Source organism: Meleagris gallopavo, chromosome 10 (genome assembly GCF_905368555.1).
Source record: "Meleagris gallopavo chromosome 10, MGAL_WU_HG_1.1, whole genome shotgun sequence".
NCBI classification, from domain to species: Eukaryota; Metazoa; Chordata; class Aves; order Galliformes; family Phasianidae; genus Meleagris; species Meleagris gallopavo.
In genome coordinates, this window is record NC_139413.1 from 23,266,987 (window position 1) to 23,288,961 (window position 21,975).

At 37.2% G+C, this 21,975-nt stretch overlaps 1 protein-coding gene across 1 annotated transcript in view; it reads right to left on the reverse strand.

The window, feature by feature from the left end:
• Positions 1-21,975, reverse strand: part of FAF1 (Fas associated factor 1) — a 144,906-nt gene that overhangs the window by 11,155 nt on the left and 111,776 nt on the right. Inside the window, exons 14-18 of the mRNA XM_085231272.1 lie at positions 20,595-20,731; positions 18,286-18,374; positions 7,939-8,019; positions 7,403-7,480; positions 3,718-3,933 (exon numbers count right to left, since the gene is read on the reverse strand). Coding sequence (XP_085087398.1) covers positions 3,718-3,933; positions 7,403-7,480; positions 7,939-8,019; positions 18,286-18,374; positions 20,595-20,731 — 601 coding nt within the window. The remainder of the gene's footprint in view (positions 1-3,717; positions 3,934-7,402; positions 7,481-7,938; positions 8,020-18,285; positions 18,375-20,594; positions 20,732-21,975) is intronic.

The following is a 21,975-nucleotide window of genomic DNA, read 5'->3' on the forward strand; positions in this document are numbered from 1 at the left end:
TGTTGGCTTACTAGGGCTTCCAGATACAGTAAATAAAAAGCTTAAGTCTCTAATGCAGTCTGCAAAATGCATTATTCCAAATTCATAACTGATGTTCCACTTCAAGGAGAAACGAGCAGAAGAATTTGTACGCTGTAGCTTTGATTTTTTAGATGAAATTGGTAAGCTCAGTCTTTATTTGTTAATGAGATGGACCTGTGAGAGCATTTCAGGACCTCACCTTCTGATACAAACCGCAAAACTTCTACAAATGTACCATTAATCCCTACAGCACTCATCTGGGCGAATTTGTTCAGCTGAAGTACAGCTTCAACTAGATTGTTTCATTTCAGCTTTTTTTCTACAGCATGATCAAACGCCCAGTCTACAAGACATTAAAGAGTTACAGGAATACTTCTGCAGATCTCCACAGAAGGAAGTGAGGAACCGGTCACACAGAAGGTCTACAGAGTTGTGGGAGAAGACAGACCTGCAGAAAGCAGGCTGAGATGACTTGTGAAATTAGTGTTTGGGAAGGCTTTTGAGAGAAAGGGCCTTGATTAAAAAAATTCGAAGAGAAAGTTGACTGAGCATGCTAATATGCTCAGTGTAAGCTCTTTTCTGTTATAGTTGAATGCATTTTGAAGATTGGAGTGACTGTTGGAAGAAAAAGGACTATAAATCTAGAATCAGCACACACATTTAAACAGCATATTCATTTACTTCCATAAAGCCTTTGCAGGTGCATTTAAGAATAAGGCAGAGAACTTGTACTACTGCTTTTTGCTCAGAAAGATGTGCTTGCCAAACATTTTCAAATGTAGAGGAACAAATTACCTGCTGGCTCAGCCTACTAGTGTGGAATACCTTGCTGGTAAGGTATGCAGTCCTGTCTTGGTTAAGGTACTGAGAAAGGAGGTGGTTAATATCTAATTTCAGTGCTAGTAGAAAGAACAACACAGTCAGTGACAAAGACCCAATAACAAGTTGCTGCATGTGCTTAAATGCTTTGGAATGTCACTGCTGCTTTAAAAACTACAAGTGGTGTCTAGAAAAGGTTAATCTGGGTATTTACTCATGTGTAGAAGTTTGTATTTACAGTAGGGTTATGATACCAACTTTAAGTTAGCTAAGGATATCTGTGTAAGCAACTGGAACATAGAACTAAGATCTAATGAATTTTTATTTACCAAAGAAGCGAAAATACTTCAATGTATCAGGACTGATGGCTTTGAAAAGCATATTTTGAAAAACAGGTAAAAATTCTTCTGACAAGTTTCCCACCAGAAAATGCTGATTTGCTTGGAGATAATCCCCTCATTTAGATAAGTCTGAGACTTCTGAGAGTGTGTATGTTACTGTAATACAGATTAGGAGAGAAGAAAGATTATTAACTTGAGATGTTTTCATCAAGCTGCAGTGAATGCTCCACAAAGTAATTCTGATAACTTCAAAACAATTTTTTTTTTCTTTCAAAAATGTTACAAAGACAATTTAAATGTTATCTTTTTTCTTCTTGAGCACAAGCACTGCAAACTTTTTTTTTCCACAGACTTCAATGGATGTCTGTGACACACGCAGCAGAGGGGTCTTGACAACTTACACTGCACTTTTAAGAGGCTGTATGCCACAAAGCTTAAGGTAACAAATGTAGTTAGCATGCTTTCAGTGCATTCATCTTTTCTTTTCATTTTTTAAACAAACAAACAAAACTTTTCTCTTTGTGGACTTAAACAATTCCAGCTTTCCAAGTCTGTGGAACATGGCAGATGTCATTTATAGTTAGAAACCCCCTGGGGACTACTTTCTATCTGTTAGTTCTGGTGGTCATAATGGCAACCAGATTCATACACTGCCACTGAGTCAAATCAGCATGAATCATTTATGTGACTCCTCAGACATGGCACTATTAAGTTGGAATCATAGCAAAAAGATGACAGGGTCTTGCAACAGACCAACAGCTCTGTAGCCTGCCATAAAATTATTTTTCCGCCTCAGTGTTTTCTTTCTTGTAGTTTCACAAATTTACTGAAGGTACCACCCCATTTTGAATTAGTGGCCTGTTTTCTTTTCCATTCTTTTTTTGCTCATTCTCATTTGAGCCATCCAGTCAATTAATGGTGACAAGGATGTGATTATATACAGATACAGCCAGTCTAGACAGTGAGGTTTTAAACTGGAAAAAGAGAGTAATGTCTTCATAGGTTTTTGTAGAAGTCAAATTGTACTAAGACAAATGTATTACAAGCAGAGAGCTACGACTTGCAGAATATTTTAAATACACATGAACATTGTTTGGACTGTAAAAGATTATTTTCTGTTGAATAAACTGAATGATCTATAATAGCGGAAACACAGCTGACTTCTAATCTACGGTTCCACTGGAAACAACATCACATGCTTAAGGAGTAAAGGTAGTTAGTGATTAATGACATTCCCTAAATGCTCCTTCTCAGTCTGACTGATTAAGATTCTCAATATAAGACAAGGTCGAAAAAAAGCTGCAAGTACTACAATAATCTTGTTTACAGAGTTATGCCAAAAATCTTCAGAAATCACATCCACTCCCAAGGTCATAGCTGTTAATCACATTATTTTCTTCCCCTTTTGGAGTACTTGTACTGCTTGAAACAGCTTACAAATCGGATGGTAAAGCAATAGGTTGATGTTACAAAATGTTACTGTCACCACGCCAGTCAGAGCCCTATTGCCCTATTCCTAGTGAACTTCCTCCATTGGCAGTGATAAGAAAGAAAATGGAAAAGCAACTCAGGTAGTGAGTTCCTTTGATGAAAAATGGTTTTACTAGTCACCTGAAGATTTCCCCAGCCCAGAGCTGCCCCAACTCATTTGCAGTACTGGGGGTAGTATGGCCAAAACCTGCTGTATTTCACCCATCACTGATTGGCTCAATTTGTAGTCGACTCTGTATCACCCATTACCTTCACCTTTCACGCAGCACCTCCTATTATCACAGTTAGATCCACTGACTTTCACTTTTGCTGTAAGGTAATGAATGACTAGATAAAAAGTGAAAGTTAAATTGTAGTAGAGTAATAGGCATATTTTGAGGGAAATCAAGTAACCAGCACATAAATATCCACTGATAAACCAACAGAACTGAATTTGTTTTTGTAAGCAATATGCGGTATTGACTTTGAAAATCAGTCCCAAGCAAGTACATCATCAGAATTTGGAGGTAGGAAGCATAAATGATTACTTAATTGTATGATGTAACAGGTGGATGAATAATTCATCACAGGATACTGATTAGCTCAAAACCATTTATTATCTGACACTGAGCCTTCCTCCTGCTCATGAAATAAAATTGCAACAAAATGGCAAAAATAAAATGACTAGAAATACCAGCCTGTAACAGACCTAAACAGCATGCTACCACTGATGCTGTTTTCTGTGAGACAGGAAGCAGGAGATGCAGGCTCACAGTCAGTGTTTACAAGCAGTTTTCACTAAATGTGATCCACAAATTGTTTGTTTCAGAAACTGACCATTTTTTTTAATGCCATTGGAAACAGACTTTGGAAACAGTGCATTTTTGTATGTAATGTGACAGCACTGTTAGGTTAGCATCTGGCTTGCTCACAACCACGGCACTTGGCAGCACTCTAACTTACACAAGCATATCTTTTATCTTCTACCACCCTATAACGTACCGGTCAACTAAACATGGACAACTCAGAAGCAGCAGTATTATTCCTGGAAGGGATATTTACTCACATCTCTCCTCGGAAAGGTGCCCAGAAGCTTGTATTCCTCCCAAGGATATCCCTTGGAAGCCACAAAATCAAAGACAACCTGCAGCTTGCTGCTGGCCAGGAAACGTCGCTCAAAGAATTCTCCGCTGGGCGTCCGAATCCGCAGTTTGCTGACCGACTCGGTGCTTTCCTCTTTTGGTTCTGGAGGCAAAGACTGCTCAAGAGAAAGCCTGATAGCCTGAGGAAAAATAACCATTTAGGTTGCAATATTAACAACAGATGAAAAGCATAGAGAGCTTTTTTGTTTAAGTCTTACAGAATTTCAAGATATACCACAGTGTTCAGAGCCACAGTTTTGCTTTATATCTCAATGACAAAATTATTTCTATTCAGTCCTTAATAACAGCCCACCACACAACTAATAAAAATAAATCCTTTTTTATAACACATCTTATTGGGTCTACTGTTAACGCACAAAAGAGATAAGAAGTAATTTAATCATTTGGCAGAAAGCCTTGAAAAATTTGAAAGAGAGTAGTTGTCAAGCAGCCAATTGCTTCCTTAATGGCTATAAATTGAAGGTAGTAAAAGTATTTCTCGAAATGCACTTGTTATCAAACTGCCTTCCTCCTAAACAGAGTTTGTAACAGAGACAAGGGCACTTGGTGGCAGCTCAGAATAAGAAGAAATATATGTAGAGATTTACTATGAATAAACTAAACCACTGCTAGACATAATAAAAAATATCATGAAGATGTATTAGATATCTATAGTATATACAAAAATCAGAACAGTCAAAGAAGAAAACTGGGCAGACAGACATAGGAGCATTAAGATTTTAAGACAGCAATTACTATTATTATTTGCAGGACAATTATTCCAAGCACAGGTGCGCACATCTTCTGAAACAACATGCATGCAACCAGGCAGCACTGCAATGGCCAGGGCACATCATGTATCTAAAAATGTCTTCCTGCTGACACGGTGTGTGTTGCTGACGTTAAGATTTTAAGGGCAGAAATCAAGTCTTCTTTCCCTGCCTCCAGGACCTATGTTAACACTTTGATCAGAATTAAAAAAATAAATAAAAAAAAATCAACAATCAAACACCACCATCACCAAAGATACCTGATTTCAGACTGCTGCAGTAAGTAGGCTTGATTTTCAGGGATACCAAGTGTTGTTGGCTCTCTTGGACAGATACTGATTCTTATTACAAATTAGATCATACTTAGAAAGCAGTCTTGTTAGCTACCACCTCACTTAATGCAACAGTTAATGAGAATTGCAACGAATACAAAAAGCATAATAATCCCTCATCCAAAAGGCACCTCTCCAAAATGAAGAGGCAGTCAGGCACTGATTCACCTGGATTTTCAAGGAACTTTCATGATGCACAGTTGCTATTTGTGCCTTTGAATATCTCCCCAAGGTCATTTAGTTACAGAAACTGATGGAGGATGATTATGTTGAAGAGAAAGGAATGGGCAAGAGCAAGATGATGAAGCCTTTTAAATAGTCTACTTCTTACACACGAATCTCTAAGCAAATTATAGCTCAGTATAAATATTTATACATAGAACTTGAGTTCATTTTTGCTCATCTACTATGAGATTATATTTTAAATAGATTCTATTTTAATTTTCTCTCTCTCCACACTCAACCACCTGCTTACTGTCTTTCTGTTTTGACATTTCCCCACACAGTATAACAACAGATGCTACATTATTTACGGATCCCAATCAATTATATTATAGAAAAATAAACAACAGTAGCTCATTAGAGCTCTTTTCTTTGTGCAAAGAATGCGTCGCTCCCCAAAGTAACCAGTCTCCCAGGCTTCAACGTGAAATGGCAATTTACAATGGATATTCTGTACTAGCAAATCAAGTCAGAAAACAATGATGAGCTGGATCACATTAATAACTCTTGGATCTGAACAAGCAATTTCAGTTTTGTTGATAAAAAGATGTTCGTATGTGAATAGCTCAATAGTCTGACTTTAAATATATGAACTGAACAGAAAGGCACTTCTGTAAGTAAACACTGTTGCAAAACAATTCAGTATAAGTAATCTGTATACTTGAAAATGGGAGTGTTAGTAAACATTATTGTTAAAATCCCTTTTGTTCTACTAAGCAAACAGATCCTATTATTTTCATTACTGCAGCCTACATTAAAACAGGGAAACCCGCATCTGTTTTGATAACAGGGACTAGTTTTGCAGGCTTCATGTAGGAAAACAGTTTTTTTCAGAAGGGCAACGTGTAAGAAAAGGTTCAGGAGCAGATATACTAAAGCAGAGTGAATTATTGTTTCTATGCATACCAAATTACTTAAATAAATAAAACATACTTATTATTTCAATCTGGTGATGGATTTCTCAGTAGTCTGTTACTGCTACAGTACTGATTTATTTCCAATTGCTATTAACCTCACAGAATGGCAGCCTTTTGAATCCTCAACAAAATTCTCACAGTCCAGTTCTGTACGTTACCCACCCAGTTGTGTTTTATTTTTGATTCTTGGCTTATGTTAACAACAGGAGCTAAAAAACTCACCAGATACTGTAGGATAATACAGGAGAAGTGAACTATCTTTCTACCAAACCACTGAATATGATGGTTTTGACTGAATCTAGTATTTACAATGCAGAACTGTTTAAAAGGATTTTGAATGCTTAGGTGGTTCAGATTTTCTAATGCAATTATCTTGGTCAAAATATATATGCAAATGCATTGCTTATAAAGTTTGTTTATCGGGTTTATCTCAGGGAATAATAGATGCATCGGTAGCCAACTTTTTTCAGTTGTGTAATGCAATTTTTTCATACATCAGCAAAGTACACAAGACTGAAATGTCAAGTATGTGTTTAAGTCTGGGAGGGGGGGGATGAGGAAGGCAGTGATTTATCAGGATTCTACTAGGCTTCAACTAAACGGAAAATTAAATGAGAATATAACGCCGAATTTCAAATCTCCATCAGTGATGGGAGACAGAGCAAAAAAGTTATATAAGTTCCACTAAAAAAAAAGGAACTCTCATATTTTATAAATATTAAATATTCAAAGTATATTATATACTTGTGGTAATATTGAAACTATACTCAGGAAATATATATTCAATTGGGATGTTGATACAACTTTGTAGTCATTAGCAAATTCCTCACAAAATCATCAATGCCTAGAAGCCAAAGGACAACACTGAGTCAACTCTGCTTTCAGTCAGTACATTTATGTGTATTGAAAATTTTATTCAAAGGTTTCAAAGTCCTTTTCAAATAGCTGTGTTTCATAGCAGCCCTGTAAGGACATCTATTTCAAGATCACTTCACAGAACAGCAGAAAATCCTCTAATGACTAGCCTGTTTCACCTTTCCTTTGAAATGTGGTGGGGCTTCAGGGGAAGAAACATGGCTGTAACGCAGCCTTTTTTCTTCTCTTTCAAACTATACTCTATACTTGCCAGGAGTCAAAAAAGAGGAAGCTGCCAATACAAGTAAATCCGTTTACACGGTAATTTATACCTGCAGCGTATGCCTATGTTCTTTTACACATATATGGTAAGAAATTAATAAAAATATTAATTTGAGGTTCACATTAAAAAGTACACTTTGAATTAAGGTTACAAAATGTGCTGAATGAAAGCTGCAACCTCCAGAAGCGCCAAAAATCCAGAGAGCAGCTTGAAAAAGTCAAACAGCCCACCTCACGTTCTTCCTCCTGTTCTTTCCGAATCTGTTCCAAACGAAACTGCTCTGCCATTTCTCTCTCTTGTGCTTCCCTCTAATAAATAGAAACAAACAGTAATCAGACACGTTCACCTCACTTTCCAGCGTTCTGTTCACTGGTGTCCATTAAGCTGTATGAAAGCAAAGAAACTTCTTAACTGTTCTGTTGGAACAGGAATGGTTCACGGATGACTGACATATCTGCATAACATAAAGCCATATGAATAAAACCTTCATAGTCCTCTTGAAGCTTGTTAATGGAAAGTAATCTCAACTCAACTTCTGTCGTCAAGAATTTACAACATTATTATGATTTTTTACATATATTTTGAAATCTCCATTTTGAATTGTCTAACCATTTCATTGCCATTTAAGGCAATTACAGTCCCTACAGCAAAGGTCTAATCTTAAAAAGCAGAACTGAAGTGAGGGAATCCTCTGCTCCACAGAGATTTCACCGCTTGTAAAGAGCCTCATGTCCCAGCATTCCCACTGCCACTTTCCCACACACACCTTTGCTCTGTCAGCTTCGAGCGATATGCGGTATGCTTCATCCTGCTCCCTTTTCACATTTTCTCTGGCTTCACGTTCATCCTGGGAAAGAAAAAAAAGAAAAAGAAAATGAAAACTAGCAGCACACAGTGACAACCGGGACACATATCTTCATGTTCACTGCTATTTTCTACCCTCAATGACTTAACAGAAGAATATTTGATATCTCATAGGGATGTCAGTCATGCAGCTGACCACTTGGTCTGCCTTGTAGTATGGAAGGGCATTGCGTTTAGAGAACAAGGCTGGATTTTAGCTTGCTTTCTGCTCCAACTGACAGCAGGCAAATGCTCGTCCTTCATGAGGATGCCTGCTCCCAGGTCCTTCCTTGGTAAACTTGTTCTCAGAATGATCTGCCTAGGGTCATGGCTATTAAGACCCACAGACCTCAATTCATACTGAATACAACGATTTAAAGTAACAAGCTCTGCCCTGAAATGTCTCAAACACACAGAGGCAAGCAGACAAGAAACATGAGGTTAGCATGCCAGCAAACCTAGCAAAGTATCTTATTAGCAAACAGTAAAATATGCCAATGACAAACTGAGGTATCATCCATACAGAGGAGGATCAAGATGCAGATATCCCTGAAAGCTGGAATAACTGCATCACAGGGATATCTGACAAAGCAAAGTATGCAATCCATAGCTCTGTCCTCTGCTGCTGCAGCCATAGACAGGGCGTGCTGCTCTGTGCTTATTCTTCTCACATCCTATAATCCTCCCAGAGCCCCGTAGAGGCTGCAGAGTTTCCTACAAAAATCAGTAAGATTTAGCTGTAAAATTGCTGGTGGGCTGAGTGCTGTCACCCAGAGTTAGCAGCAACACAGCACTTACACTGGGGCTTCAAAGAAATGAAAATCTACCGCTCACTCCCTTGTGAAGCATTATGGTAATCTTTCCATTCATCTGAAAGGATTGTTCCACATAAAGGAATCATTTTCCAAACAATCCAATCAATTTGTTCCGAGAAACTTCTCTACTTGGCAAAAACTCAATGGAAGGAGAGTACATCAACCGTTATTGTCTGGTTATGCAAACATGCTGGAATGTTCCTCAAATGAAACTCCTTAACGTATTGGTGGTTAAGAACTTCTGAAGTTGCACATAACCATAAGAGAAAAGGATAAATTGCAGGAAAAAGTATACAACCTCCATCTGGAAAGTAATCAGGTATTTCTAGAGGAAACTCTTCTTTATAAAACAGGACCCCACATTGTTCTGCAATCATTCCTCCTAAATTTCACTCACAGAAGATAGAGAAACCATCACCTTAGTTCAGCAGAGCTACAACATGAGTAGACTGAATTCTTCCAAAACGTTTTGTACTTTCTGTAAGCACACCGTAAGGTTAAAATGGTGGGAAGTAAAACTATCTTCCCAAACCAACTTACAGACAGAAGGCTACTTGAGGTAACCTCCAGGGGATGAGCATTTAAAAAAATATTAAGAATTGTTTTGGAGACAATCTGTTCAGCTTTCATGTTTTGCAACTTCATGCATCGTCATTACTGAATTTCAAGATTCGCACAAGTCCAGTAATGCCGGAGGGAAAAGTGAAAGATCAGATGCAATTGTTGCAACTACAAGCTCTTTCTTTTGCCAAAGATTGCTAGCAATTAACATACATTACTTCAGTTTACCAAAAACAAACAAAAAAAACAACCCACCCTCCGACTGATGAGAAATTGTGTACTGACTTTTATCCTGCATTATAAAAACTGCCTAGAAAACTCAAGAAGTGAGTGAGAAGTGAGTCCATCAGATAAGCACTGGCTTCATTTACTTACAAGGATCTTCACTGAGTAATTTTTGAAATCAGTTTAAATTACATAATTTGGCTGGTGCCTTCAAAATATACTGATGCTATAGATCCTACCATAAGAGTATAAATATTAATTCCAGACATTAAAAACTACATACTTGTTTCCTCCTTGCTCATCACAGTCACCATCGTCCTAAAACTGGATTATGAAAAAGATGCCAGGAATGTGAAGAATTGCTATGCATGACTGCCCGGTCCTCACAAAAATATGTAAGCCACATCTAAAAGCAAATGACTGTGCCACCAATCTTTGCATTACACGGAAACAATATTCTTTTTACTGAAACACATCTCAGAAACACATCTGCAGGTAGAATAAACAGCACTGGAATTCCAGCTTCCATAGGAGAAAAGCAGATGTAATCAGTCATATGGAATGCAGTTCTGCGTTGTTGTGTTTTGCTGACACCAACCCCACTCTACAGGATCAACCACAGCTACAGTGATTACAGCAAATGTATTCTCTGATTCAGAATTACACTTCGGAGGAATTTTAAACATCAGATGCTGTTATTTTTGTAGTCTAGTTTTTTTTATTTTTGTCATTGTTTTTTCTAAGAGAAACCACACAAAGTATAAGGATGACTCACATTCACCAGAAAACATTTTTTAAAATGACAGAAAAAGCAGATCTAAATATTTTGCAAAGAATCTTTCATCACACTAACAAAGAATGCATTAAAAAAATTTTTTTAAAAAGCAATAATTAAAAATCATGTCACATGTGTTACTAACAAAATGTGAGATTTTTGCAACATCTACTGAACATCAATAAATGCACTTCCACATTACTTTTGCAATGAATACAAAATGACAATCTTCCATTTTCAAGAAATCAAGACATAAACAAAGTCTTATCCTAGTTCACTTGAACTGCCTACATCAGAAACAGAGGCCATACTCATAAGTGGAAGAAAACAAGTTATTGAAACCATGTGAGGATTACAGTACAGCACACAGGACTATATCTTCTACCTCAAGAAAGCAGACAGCAAGAGTAAAGACAAGTCAGTGATTAGTGTCAAACATTACAGAGATATTGAAAGATTTCTACAGGCAAAGATACCACAAAAACAATGAGACTGCTCATCAAGATGAAAACGTATGACCTAAGCATTCATTAAGGAGGTGAACGAAAGGTCTTTGCCTTCCCATTTTGACTGTGCACCAGTAAGGGTGGATGTTCATTCAGTTGAAAGCTGATATCCTCAATAAAGAGAATATGAATTTTTCTACAGAACGTACTCTTTAGTTATTAATTTCTGTTACAATGCACGTTAGAGATGTTAAATCACAACACAAAAAATAGTAAATACACATTCATGAGAGGGTTAAAACGGACCAGACCAAATATTCTTGAGTAATATTCACAGCAACAAGACTAAGAAAAAACTCAGTTAAGGTTAAGAAGAAATATAGGATAACACTCTCCAATAATTATTCCTTATTCGTTCTGTGAAGTCACCTCTAAAGCACCTAAAGCAGACATTGCCAGATGTAGGAGGATGAAAAAGCTGGATTTCTGATTGCATTTAGGATAGCAACATCCTCTTCTCCTGCTGCTTATACAGAGAAAAAATACACAAGGATAAAAAAAGAAAAGGCAGCTTTTTGGATGGGATATTTTACTGGATATGTCAACCTTGGAAGTGCTGGGCTTTTTGTTGTTGTTGTTTGTAGGTAGGATTTAATGATTTAACCCCAGATATTAGTTTTGCACCTGATTGGTTTCAAGGGAGATGTGCTACATTTTATTCCCCATTGCGTTCTAGGATGAGTTTTATTGTGAAGTAAAGCCAGATAAAACAACTTGAGAAGATCAGCATGAGCAAAAGACATTTACCAGAGCATCAGTGAATAAATGGATGTTACAAAAGACAAAACAAAAAAGTTTATTCACAAACGCTGAATGTTCACCAGAAAGATGGCTCATCTCACTGAACCACTCCTGAAATTAAAAACTGCAAGTGCTTTAGGCTATTCATGGGAGCGTTAAGGAGAAACACCCCTTTGTCCAAACAAACCAGTTTAATAAAAGCATTAATTTGACTCACTGGAGATGACAGACTTGCACATTGTGTAACTTAAACATACACGATGGGGAATATGTAGAAGAAAAAAGTGTACACAAAGTGTATGAGCCATATGGGGATGACAGAAACAAAGCAGAGGAAAGTTTCTGTGGTGGCAGAAGCAGAGGTGGGGAGGCAGAATCCTACCTGTTTGTATCAGCCCAATTCCAGATACTGATTTTTGTAATTTACCTCGAGTGATAAGAATGAAAACAAAAACAAAACCTTGTAGAAACAGACCTGCAGTTACTTTCCATGAGAAGTCATCCATATGGCCTTGTGGATGACTACAGATGTGGGTTGGGTTGCAGGGAAAGCTGAGGTTTATTAAGAGAAGCAAAGCTAATATCCGGTGATTGCAGCCAGCAGCACGCACAGCTGAGAATCAATCTTAACTAAAGATACTTTCCTTTCATTTTCTTTATTTTCACTGTCATTACTCTGCATTTTGTTCAAATTCAAAACGGCTTGTAAACTCTTGAAGGCAGCAAATGTACCTGCTGGTGTACTGGTATGGCACACAACAGGAAACCAATTGCTGGAGCCTTGGGGTGCCATCATATTACAAATACAAAGTTGGAAAATTTATTCAAATAAATTTTGATTACTGTAGTTTAACAAGTTATAACTAGTAATAATTAGTAAATGTGCTAATTGGGTTTTCAAGAGGTTATATCACTGTCTTTGTTAGATGCCTGTCATCACCATTATCTTCTTGTGCTTTGGAATTTAATGAATTTCATGTATTTATTCACGTAGCCTCCTGTTGTGTGAGTACTATATACCATGATATACATGCAACTTCTAGATGGGACAAAAAATATTAAAGGTATTAAAATGCCTAGTTTCTAACGGTTTTAATTCAATTCCTAAACAGAAATTGCAGAGGTCTTCCTGCATTGCTGATGGAAGCATTTAGGCCATTCTCTACCTGGAGAGCACAACTGCAGGAAAGGAGTGGAAAAAAGCAAATGATCTGAAGCAGGAAAAGACCATCGGATTGCAGTTTAGGAGAACATTCACAAGGGCTGCTCCTTTTGAGTTTCCTTTGTGGCTGCGAGATACAATTTTTAAAGAGGAAAGAAAGAAAGGTGTTGGAAGCCAGAACTGCTATATCATCATTGCAGGAAAAAGAATAAAAAAGGAAATCTCTGATATTTGACACAAGAGCACAAGAGCAGAAAAGGAAGACATGATGATATGAAACTCCATACTGCAAACTTATAAAAATAACACGTGGCCAGCAAATCCCTGCATAGTACAGACAGTTCTGAGATAGACACACTAGCAATATCTCTGCAAATAGCTGCAGTAATGAAAAGGTGAACTGATGTATGTTGCTATTTTGGAGTGGCTTTTTTCCATTTACATATTTTTAAAATCCCTATCCAGATATTAATTAGGAATGACATACATTTTTCTCATCCTGCAGCATCTTGGAAGAAGAAACATCGTCTAAGATCAGACAGCAAAGATTCAGACTTTGCAGGTCTCCATTTTTCTACAGTTTATCTTCAGTAAGACTGTTTACATCAATTTTTCCAGTTTAAAAATTCTTAAATATCTTTTACAGAGTGTATCAGCTGTCTAAAGCAAATTGAAGCTTTAAGTGGGATTTGTAGAAGTAAAATTTTTTAAGCAATTGTAGGTATTTAAATTCCACCTGGAAGTCTTAATTTGAGAGCAGGAGTGCTAGTGTTGCATAATACAGTAAATACGATGAGAGACCTACTGTTACTTAAAAGTGGACAAGTTGGACCAGCTGTGTAACAGTCAATGCTTTTACAGTAATAAATGTTGACAGCAAAAATAAAAAGAATGCATTACTGAGACATCATCAAATGAGCCTTGTCATTACATGGAAACTCCACCCTGTATAAGCTTGTCAAAAAGTGTTACTGTAATCCTTTGAGAAGCCTCCTCCTCAGGCAACAGAGAAAAATGCTTAGGATCAGCCCAGAACAGGTGTGTTGTACTGTAATGCCAGTGTTTAATCACAGATCTCTTTACATTAATCTCACACAGGAACTAACTTGGATCTATGTGGACCCATCATGCAATGCTGAGATGATTATTTAACTATCAAATTAGAGTAAGCAAGCAAACAGAATGTTTGCAAATGGACATTCCAGGGCGTACAATATTTTACAATTATAATTTTTCTTGTCAGAGTCCAGTAGCAGGTACTGACACTTAAGAGGAACTGATACCATGCACTCCTTTCAAAGTCAATCCCTGATAAATATCAATTCACACCTTGATCAACATTGGCGGAGGCCAGTTCTCTGCTTTGACACTCTCTTTCACTTACAGAAGAAACTCTTTAGTGGCATTTATTTCCTCTTTGAAAAATTCCCCAACCCTGCTGCCCAACAATCGTTAATGTATAAACATTTCTAGTGTGGCCCATGGGAGTAGGCATGGTTAGAAAAGGAAAGTATTTCTATTAGATGTATAAAATTGTTTGTGAAGCCTATTATACCACTTGGAGCCTGAAACTCATAGAACTATTTCCCTGGGAGCTGGTAAACCACTGTTACTTTATATTAAATGCATCTATTAACTTGTTCAGAATAATTTTGCATATGTAGTCTGTGGCTGGATCAGCAGGTCCTAGACCTGACCACCCTGACAGGGGTGGGACCATATCTGGTCAGGTGGCTTTGCTGCTGCTGTTGCTGTTGACTCTACTATTCAATTATCCATTGGCCACTTCTTACCAAAAGTGCCACATTAGGACAACATCAGTACATTGTTGACCATGTTATTATTTGTAGCTCTTTACTATGGCAATCTAAGTACCAAACTTACAAAAACAGACAGTGTGACAGCCAGACCATGTGTCTGGCACATCAACAGTGTGGCCCAAAAAAGGGAGGAGGTTTCTGAAATGTCATCTGGTCCACACAGCTGTCACACAGCAATCAAAGGGGTCCAGTGGTATGTGACTGGCCCAGAAAACCAGGAGAGAAAAGGAAGAAGGGAAGAAGATTTGTCCCACTTTAAAAAACCTTGGGAGAGAGAACAGATGCTTAAATTTGGACCACCTGTACCTCAAGACAAGCATGCTGGATTACTCTGACTACATGTACACATCTCAGTATTTTTTAACATACTTCTTTGGAGACTATGTAAGAAAAAGCTTAATCAAATAGTACAGATAAACCCTTAAATCCAATCACTGGCTAAATGATGGAATGGATTCCCTATGGAAATGCATCCCATTTTGCCTAATTAAAATTGTGTGAGGCTAAATCAGTAAATTTTATTAACACATGGATGCAAAAGCCTAGGATTTAGCTAGTCATACTATTACACCCAGTAACAAAATGACTCACTTTGCTGAGGTAAGTTGGTGACGGTGTTCTGAGCATCCAGCCTACAATACTTTGGTGAGCCACATGCTGACTGCTAGGTGACACCTGAACAGCTACAACCAGCATCACAACAAACACCTGTACCATGAGAAGGCTGTGGTAATAGTCATCCTGTACTGAAATAACCATCAGAGGGCACTGCAAAACATGCTGTGCTAAACAGAATTATGCAATAGCTCTGTTTGAAGCTTTCATGGGCATGCAAGTTAAAAATCCAAAATGGAGAAGTTCAGCTGTGTAAACTGACTCACTAACGTTTACATGCTGTTATTTACAAGTGTTTTCAGTTCAGTTTCTCTCTCACACACACTTCAGCTTACAGCAAAGCTATATAGATGACTTCTCTTTTTAAAGCACAAAAGAATTCTCAGCTTATCTTCTTGTGGTTTACGATGACTTACTGTTGCTATTAAGAAAACAGTAACAGAAACCGGACTCTGTATCCTGTTTGCTATTGCCATATTTGGGAAAAACATGCACCAACTGCAACAAGAGCTTAAAAAAGAAAAGGTGATGATATCTGAATACTGTAAGTTGTCAAGTACATGACTTAAAGAAAGCTACATGTTATGTTGCGAATCACAAAAAGCCTTTTTTTTTTTTTTTCAGGTGAAAGCTTTCCACTGACTACAGACTGCTTGCCAAATTCTCCTCTCTCTAGAATACTTATTACAGTCATTTTTCATCTTTAAATTTCCTGCTTCAAAGGCAGAAGTTTCTGAGATCACCTTTCCCATTTGCTTGTAACAAGTGAAGTCAAGTTCCAAGTAAATATTCTGTTTGTGTATAGAACTCACAGCACCTGAAAATCTGCTGCCCCTGAAATTTATGAAATTTTCCATTAGTTTTCTGAAATTCAAGGCATGTTAGGAAAAACAAAACAACAATACTAAGCTAAACTTCTTAAGAAGTAAGAAATGTCTATGGACTCTCAGGAAATGTGAAAAAAAGACTACAGAAGACTTAGATGAAGACAGACTTTAGAGGAATATCTAACATTTTTCTGTTCTCCTATGTAGGTAGAGCACTTAGAATAACAAGTCATGAGAATCACAGAATTGTAGGGGTTGGAAGGGACCTTTTCCAAAAGAGACTCCATCAGCTCTCTGGGAAGTCTGTCCCAGTTTCTGTCACCCTCAAAGTAAAGAAGCTTTTCCTCATGTTCACATGGAACTTCCTGTCTTCCAGTTTGTGCCCATTTTCCCTTGTCCTGCCACTGGGCACTATCAAAAAGCATCTGACCCCATCTTTATGCCTCCCATCCTTTAGATAATTATAAGCATTATTAAAATCCCCTCTCAGACTTCTCCAGGCTGAACAGCCCTAGGCTTCACAATCTTTCCCTGCACAGGAAATGCTCCATACCCCCACCATCTTTGCGGCCCGCTGCTGGGCTCTTTCTGGAAGTTCCCTATCTTTCTTGAACTTAAGAGCCAAGAACTGGACATAGTACTCCAAATGTGGCCTCGTCAGGGTGGAGTAAAGGGGGAGGATCACCTCCCTTGACCTGCTGGCTATGTTCTTTTTAATCACCCCCAAGGATACCACTGGCCTTCTTGGCCACAAGGCAACTGCTGGCTCATGGCCAAACTGTTGTCCACCAGGTCATTCTCCATAGAGAGAAGTACCTATCGCTCTGGGGACATGTATTATAGGCTGTCACTTTTCTTGGTCATACAGGGAAGGGTTCCCAGCAACTCACAACACAGAAGCCAGTTGCCAGTTCTGCCATCACAGCCTCAATGCTTCCAGGCCTTCTCTTTCTTTAAGCTTTGTCTCCCTCATGCCCACATCCTTCTCAGTTGCAAACCCACATGGTTTCATCCAGGATGGGATTATAACTATCTCACTTGACTTCCACCTTTTTCTCTCCTCCACACTGATCTCCCCTGCTCTGGACAACTGTTCTAGTCCCCTGTTCCTCCTTCTATTTCACTTCAGTTTCTATACCCTTTCTTCACTCCTACTTTCTTCTCCTATCTCTTATCTGTTCTTAAACCCCTGCCTTAGTATGTCCTTCTTTCCTTCTATTTCCTTCCTTTCCGACAGCTTTTGTAATTTCCAGTTCTGAGTCTTTTTCAGAATTTTACCTTCTTTTTAAAGCATAAAAAAAATTAATCTATACCCAACGTATTGCTGCTAAAATATGATAAAAGAATTCAATCATATCATGTCTTGGATTTTTGTTGTAATTCTCATGTTACAAGTTGTGTTCAGTATTAACAAAATCAAAGTCAATTTTCTTTAACAGTGATAGCATAAATAAAGGAGAAAAAATATTGTGCTGGTACCATGCCTTCATATTATTATAACCATAATCAGAAAATCTCATACTAAGAGGATAGAAGATTTAAATGTGAAGAATGTGTTTAGTGAATTATTGTCAGTCAATGTGTACACAAAAGGATAAGAATAATCTTGAATGGCAACACACCAATTATTATAAATTCCTAAGTATGTCATTACTTCGAAATGTCACTCTCAATTTACAGAGAAACAGATAAACAGTCTCAGTTGCACTCCTCACAGTGTCTTCTTTGCACTCGAAACACTGTTTTTGAAAAGTTGTGTCATCACTTACCCATTCTGCATTGTTCTGAATGGTGATTCTGTATTGGCATAGTTCTGGTTTTCAAGATGGCTTTTAAATCTCCCTTTAAACAAGTACACTTCAGACATATAAATCTATTTTTCCTTTCTACCTACAGCTTAATCTGGTCACTGGAAAAAAACCTGATTGCTGTTTCCTTCTGTGAGCATATTCTACTGCAAAAGCAAAGAGTTGCTCATGACTAATAATCAGAGAAAGGAAACAAATATGCAAATAACAGTAAACCAATAAGGAAGAGGTATTCTTTTTAAAAGAGACCTAACTACATACACAAAAGAGACATTGTTTTTATCTCAGGTATCAGAAGAGGCACATTAAAATGTGCCATACCCACTTTCATTGGCTAAAGAGACATTTGGTTATTTTTGCATCCCCAGTGATTTTTGGAAGCCAGTAGGCACCTGCAGTAACTTTCAACTCTCACCTCATCCTTTATATCTTCCTGCTGCTGGGCACTGAAGATCTCCATTGCAGCCATCAGCCTCATCATTAGTTCATCCACTGTCGTGTTACCTAGCAACAAAGGAAGACCACAGAAATTCAGAGCATTAAAGTTATTAAAAAATAAAAAAAAAAGTCATCCTAGAATTAATCTGTAAGAAAGAGCCAGTTCAAAAAAGTCAGAAGAAATATCTCAAGTATCTCAGTAGAATTATTTTAACTGAAAATTCAGAATTGTTTTTGCAAGCAGATGTTGATCATAGGCTAAAATTTTGAGTGGTTCAAGTCTGAAATATTGGTTTATTTTTGCATGTTAGAGATAAGTAGTACATCTGTGGCTCCTTGACATGATTTTTACAAGCTTAGAATTCTTGAATAAAACCAGGGCAACCCTAACCCCAACCCTCCTCATGTTTTCTAGCAGTGTGTGTTTGGTTTTCAGTAAGATTGAAATATTATTTTAACTCCCTACCAAGATGCACTCAGACTTTGGTTTCTCTTAGTCTCAAGACCAGACTGTACTTCAAAGCTATGACTATTTCTCTGTGAGAAATTTGCTATAAACTAATGGCATCTGCCAACTTCAATAGTCTTTGGACACTGACAGAACAAAGCTATTAAGAGCTACATTTATACTGACAATGATGGTCAAAATTTTAAAAGGAGGACCCTAACCAGAAGCAACAGTACCAATAAAGAAAACAAAACCAAACCCATAGTTTCCAACCCCAGTAAAAAATAAAAAGCAAAAGCAACCTTTGGCAGCCTGCATTTCAATAAATGCCTTTAGGACTTAAGTTTCTGCGTTGCTGTATCTCTTCTGCAAACAGTGCCTTCTCACCCTGCCCTCAAAGGCCCTCATTGTTCCCATTTCTAGCATTTGCTACCTTAGCAGAAAATTTTATCCTGAGTGCTACAACATGCATGACTCCAGAGAATACCATTCATTTGTGGATAAATAGTTAAAAGATACCAATGTCTGAATTCGTGGGAAAGTAACAAGCATAGAACATTTGGGTTTGATAGAATTTGAATCCAGGGATAAATTTATTTAAGGTTGTAACTGATTATCACTTCAGTGCTAAAGTTATTTAAACATACATAATTAAAACTTAGTGAATGCAATGAAATAATTTGAATCATTTCTTAATATAAAACTACATTATTTTATGGCTCCGAGCTACCAATTTTCTCACAGTTGAGTAATTCAAGTCAGTAGGCACCACTGACTTGAGTGGGATAATACAGGTGCTTCAAGTTATACGAACGCTCAACAATGCTAAGGAGTTATAAAAACAAGAAAATTACTATGTTCTTTGTTATGTTTTTTAATTTTTCTTATTTATTACTTTTTAAATAATTAATAGGCATACCATGAATCAGTGTTGTGCTGTACTTTGCACTAAAGAGACAAAAATCCATGCAAAATTAATTGTTTTGGCCACAGGAACGAGGACTGCAAACTCCTCACAAAAATGACTAATCTCACATGCAGAAAGAAACAGTTGCACTGCCTGTAAAAGGCAGCATTTCCTCAGGGTGAATTTCCTCAGAAAAATAAGAATATTAGAATAAGAACTTCTGGATAAAAAGAATAAACAAAGACACAGTGTCATGAACACAACCTTGTGGAGGAAGAAGAAATGGGAGGTACCCATCCTGTGATGCATTTTAATTTGAAGAGTTACTGAGAACAGCTGAAAGTCGTCCCACACCTGAGTCACCTTACTGCCAGAAATAGGAGAACGGCAATGCTGGAGAGAACTGCTCATGTTCAACCAGAGAGCTTAGTTCATATAAAATTCTATTAGCAACTTAAAGTTCTGATCCCGTTTGGGATCTCAACACCACAGGCAGGTCTGAAAAAGCAACTGATGTTCAAATATTATCCCGCTACACACAATTAGAGTCTGTAAATTGACAAGGAGCTACTCACAGAACGAATGATGCTGGTGCAACACAGAAAATCCCAGAGAAAATATTTTGAAGACTCGGGGATTTATCTGGTTATATGTTTGGAAAACTACAAGTAACTCCTGGTTTGGGAGATTTGGTTTCTACTTTTAAAAATAAAAAACCTAAACTACATCATTCATGGCAAATTCAATCTCTAACAGTATGCTAAAGAATGCCTTATGAATAATAGCCTTTCACACCGCAGCAACTGCAGGTTTCTTGGATGTGATAAATTCACTTTCTGAACATCTTAAGAAAAGAAACAGTCACAAGATGTCTTCATACACTTTCAATACCCACTTAAGAGTTATTTTCAATATAAAGCAAGAGCCATACCTTGTATTACATTCAATACTTCATTAGATGAACGTTTTCCCATAATAATAAGGAAAAGTGGAAACTGATCCGTCTTCTGAGTTCGAATTGTTTGGGCTACAACACTCCCAAAGTGCCTTGTGCACATTGTCAGAAACCTACATGGGGGAAAAAAAACAGTAGTTAACACAGGGGAGTTGGTTTTGAAGTTACTGTTTAAAAAATACTTATGCTATTCAGCAGTTTAACTGAGTGCCACTGCATAACATGTAGGCTTCTGCATTCAATTCTAGAGTTCCTGATCCCTTTTTATGGTTAAATTATGACAATATTTACAAATATGATAGACTACAGATTGCCTACATTGAAACAGTAACTAGGAGAGATGGTGATTTATTCAATGGAGAATCCCATTTTCTGATACAGTGCTCTGCAAGCTGTAATACAAAACCAATCCCCCCCAAGAAAGATCATGCTAAATGAATTGTTAAAAACTTATAAAGAAGAAGATATTACCTAGTAAACATGAGGAAGTATCAAAATAGTATAATTTCATATGAAAGCGTAATTTAAGAAAACGTTTTTATCAGTCAGAGAATTAAAGGGTGCTTCAAAATTGTCTTTTCTTTTGTGCCAGTACCCTGTCAGTGACACACTTAGCAGCGTGGTCTAAAAACAATAATTCTAAGCTTTTGACCAAAAAAGCTCTTGGATATTAGCATACAGAAGTCTAGCATTAGTATTCTTAACACGATCTTGAATAAATGAAAAAACTGATAAAGCTTTTCTCTTCCATTAGAGGACTGTTTGAAATTAGCATTTCTTTCAAGAGAAAAGGGTAGCTTATGATATGTTTTCAGATCTGATGGTAAAAAGTAAATGTCATAATAATAATGAATTATGAAAGACCAAATGCAAATATAGAATGCTTTAATAAGATCCAATTTAATAAAGTCTGTAAAAATAATGGACTTTTAATAACACGGGTCACAAAAGGCAAAACAGTGGAAATTCTGAGGACTAGCCACTGGTACAGGCTTATTAATTCTTAATTATGTTCATGAAAGGCAACTTAAATCGTGTGTTTTCTTATGCCTTATGATAATATTTTAGGTAACAACTACTCGGAAATGTATGCTCTAACTGAAGAGCAAAGTCCTGTTGTCACATGCATTAGAAGCCAAATCTATTTGAAAAGACAGACTGCATTAAAATGTCAAGCACTCTAAGTCATTTCTTCTCAAAAGATACAGAAAAGATTCAAAAAGGTATATATTTTTTTAATCAACATATATTAAACCTAATAAAATCTCTAAAAACTGAGAAGCCTCCTGAGTACAACACTGCGCTTCTTTGAGGCGCTGAAAGTATAAAATACCCTCCTGACTTCATTCTGGAGCAC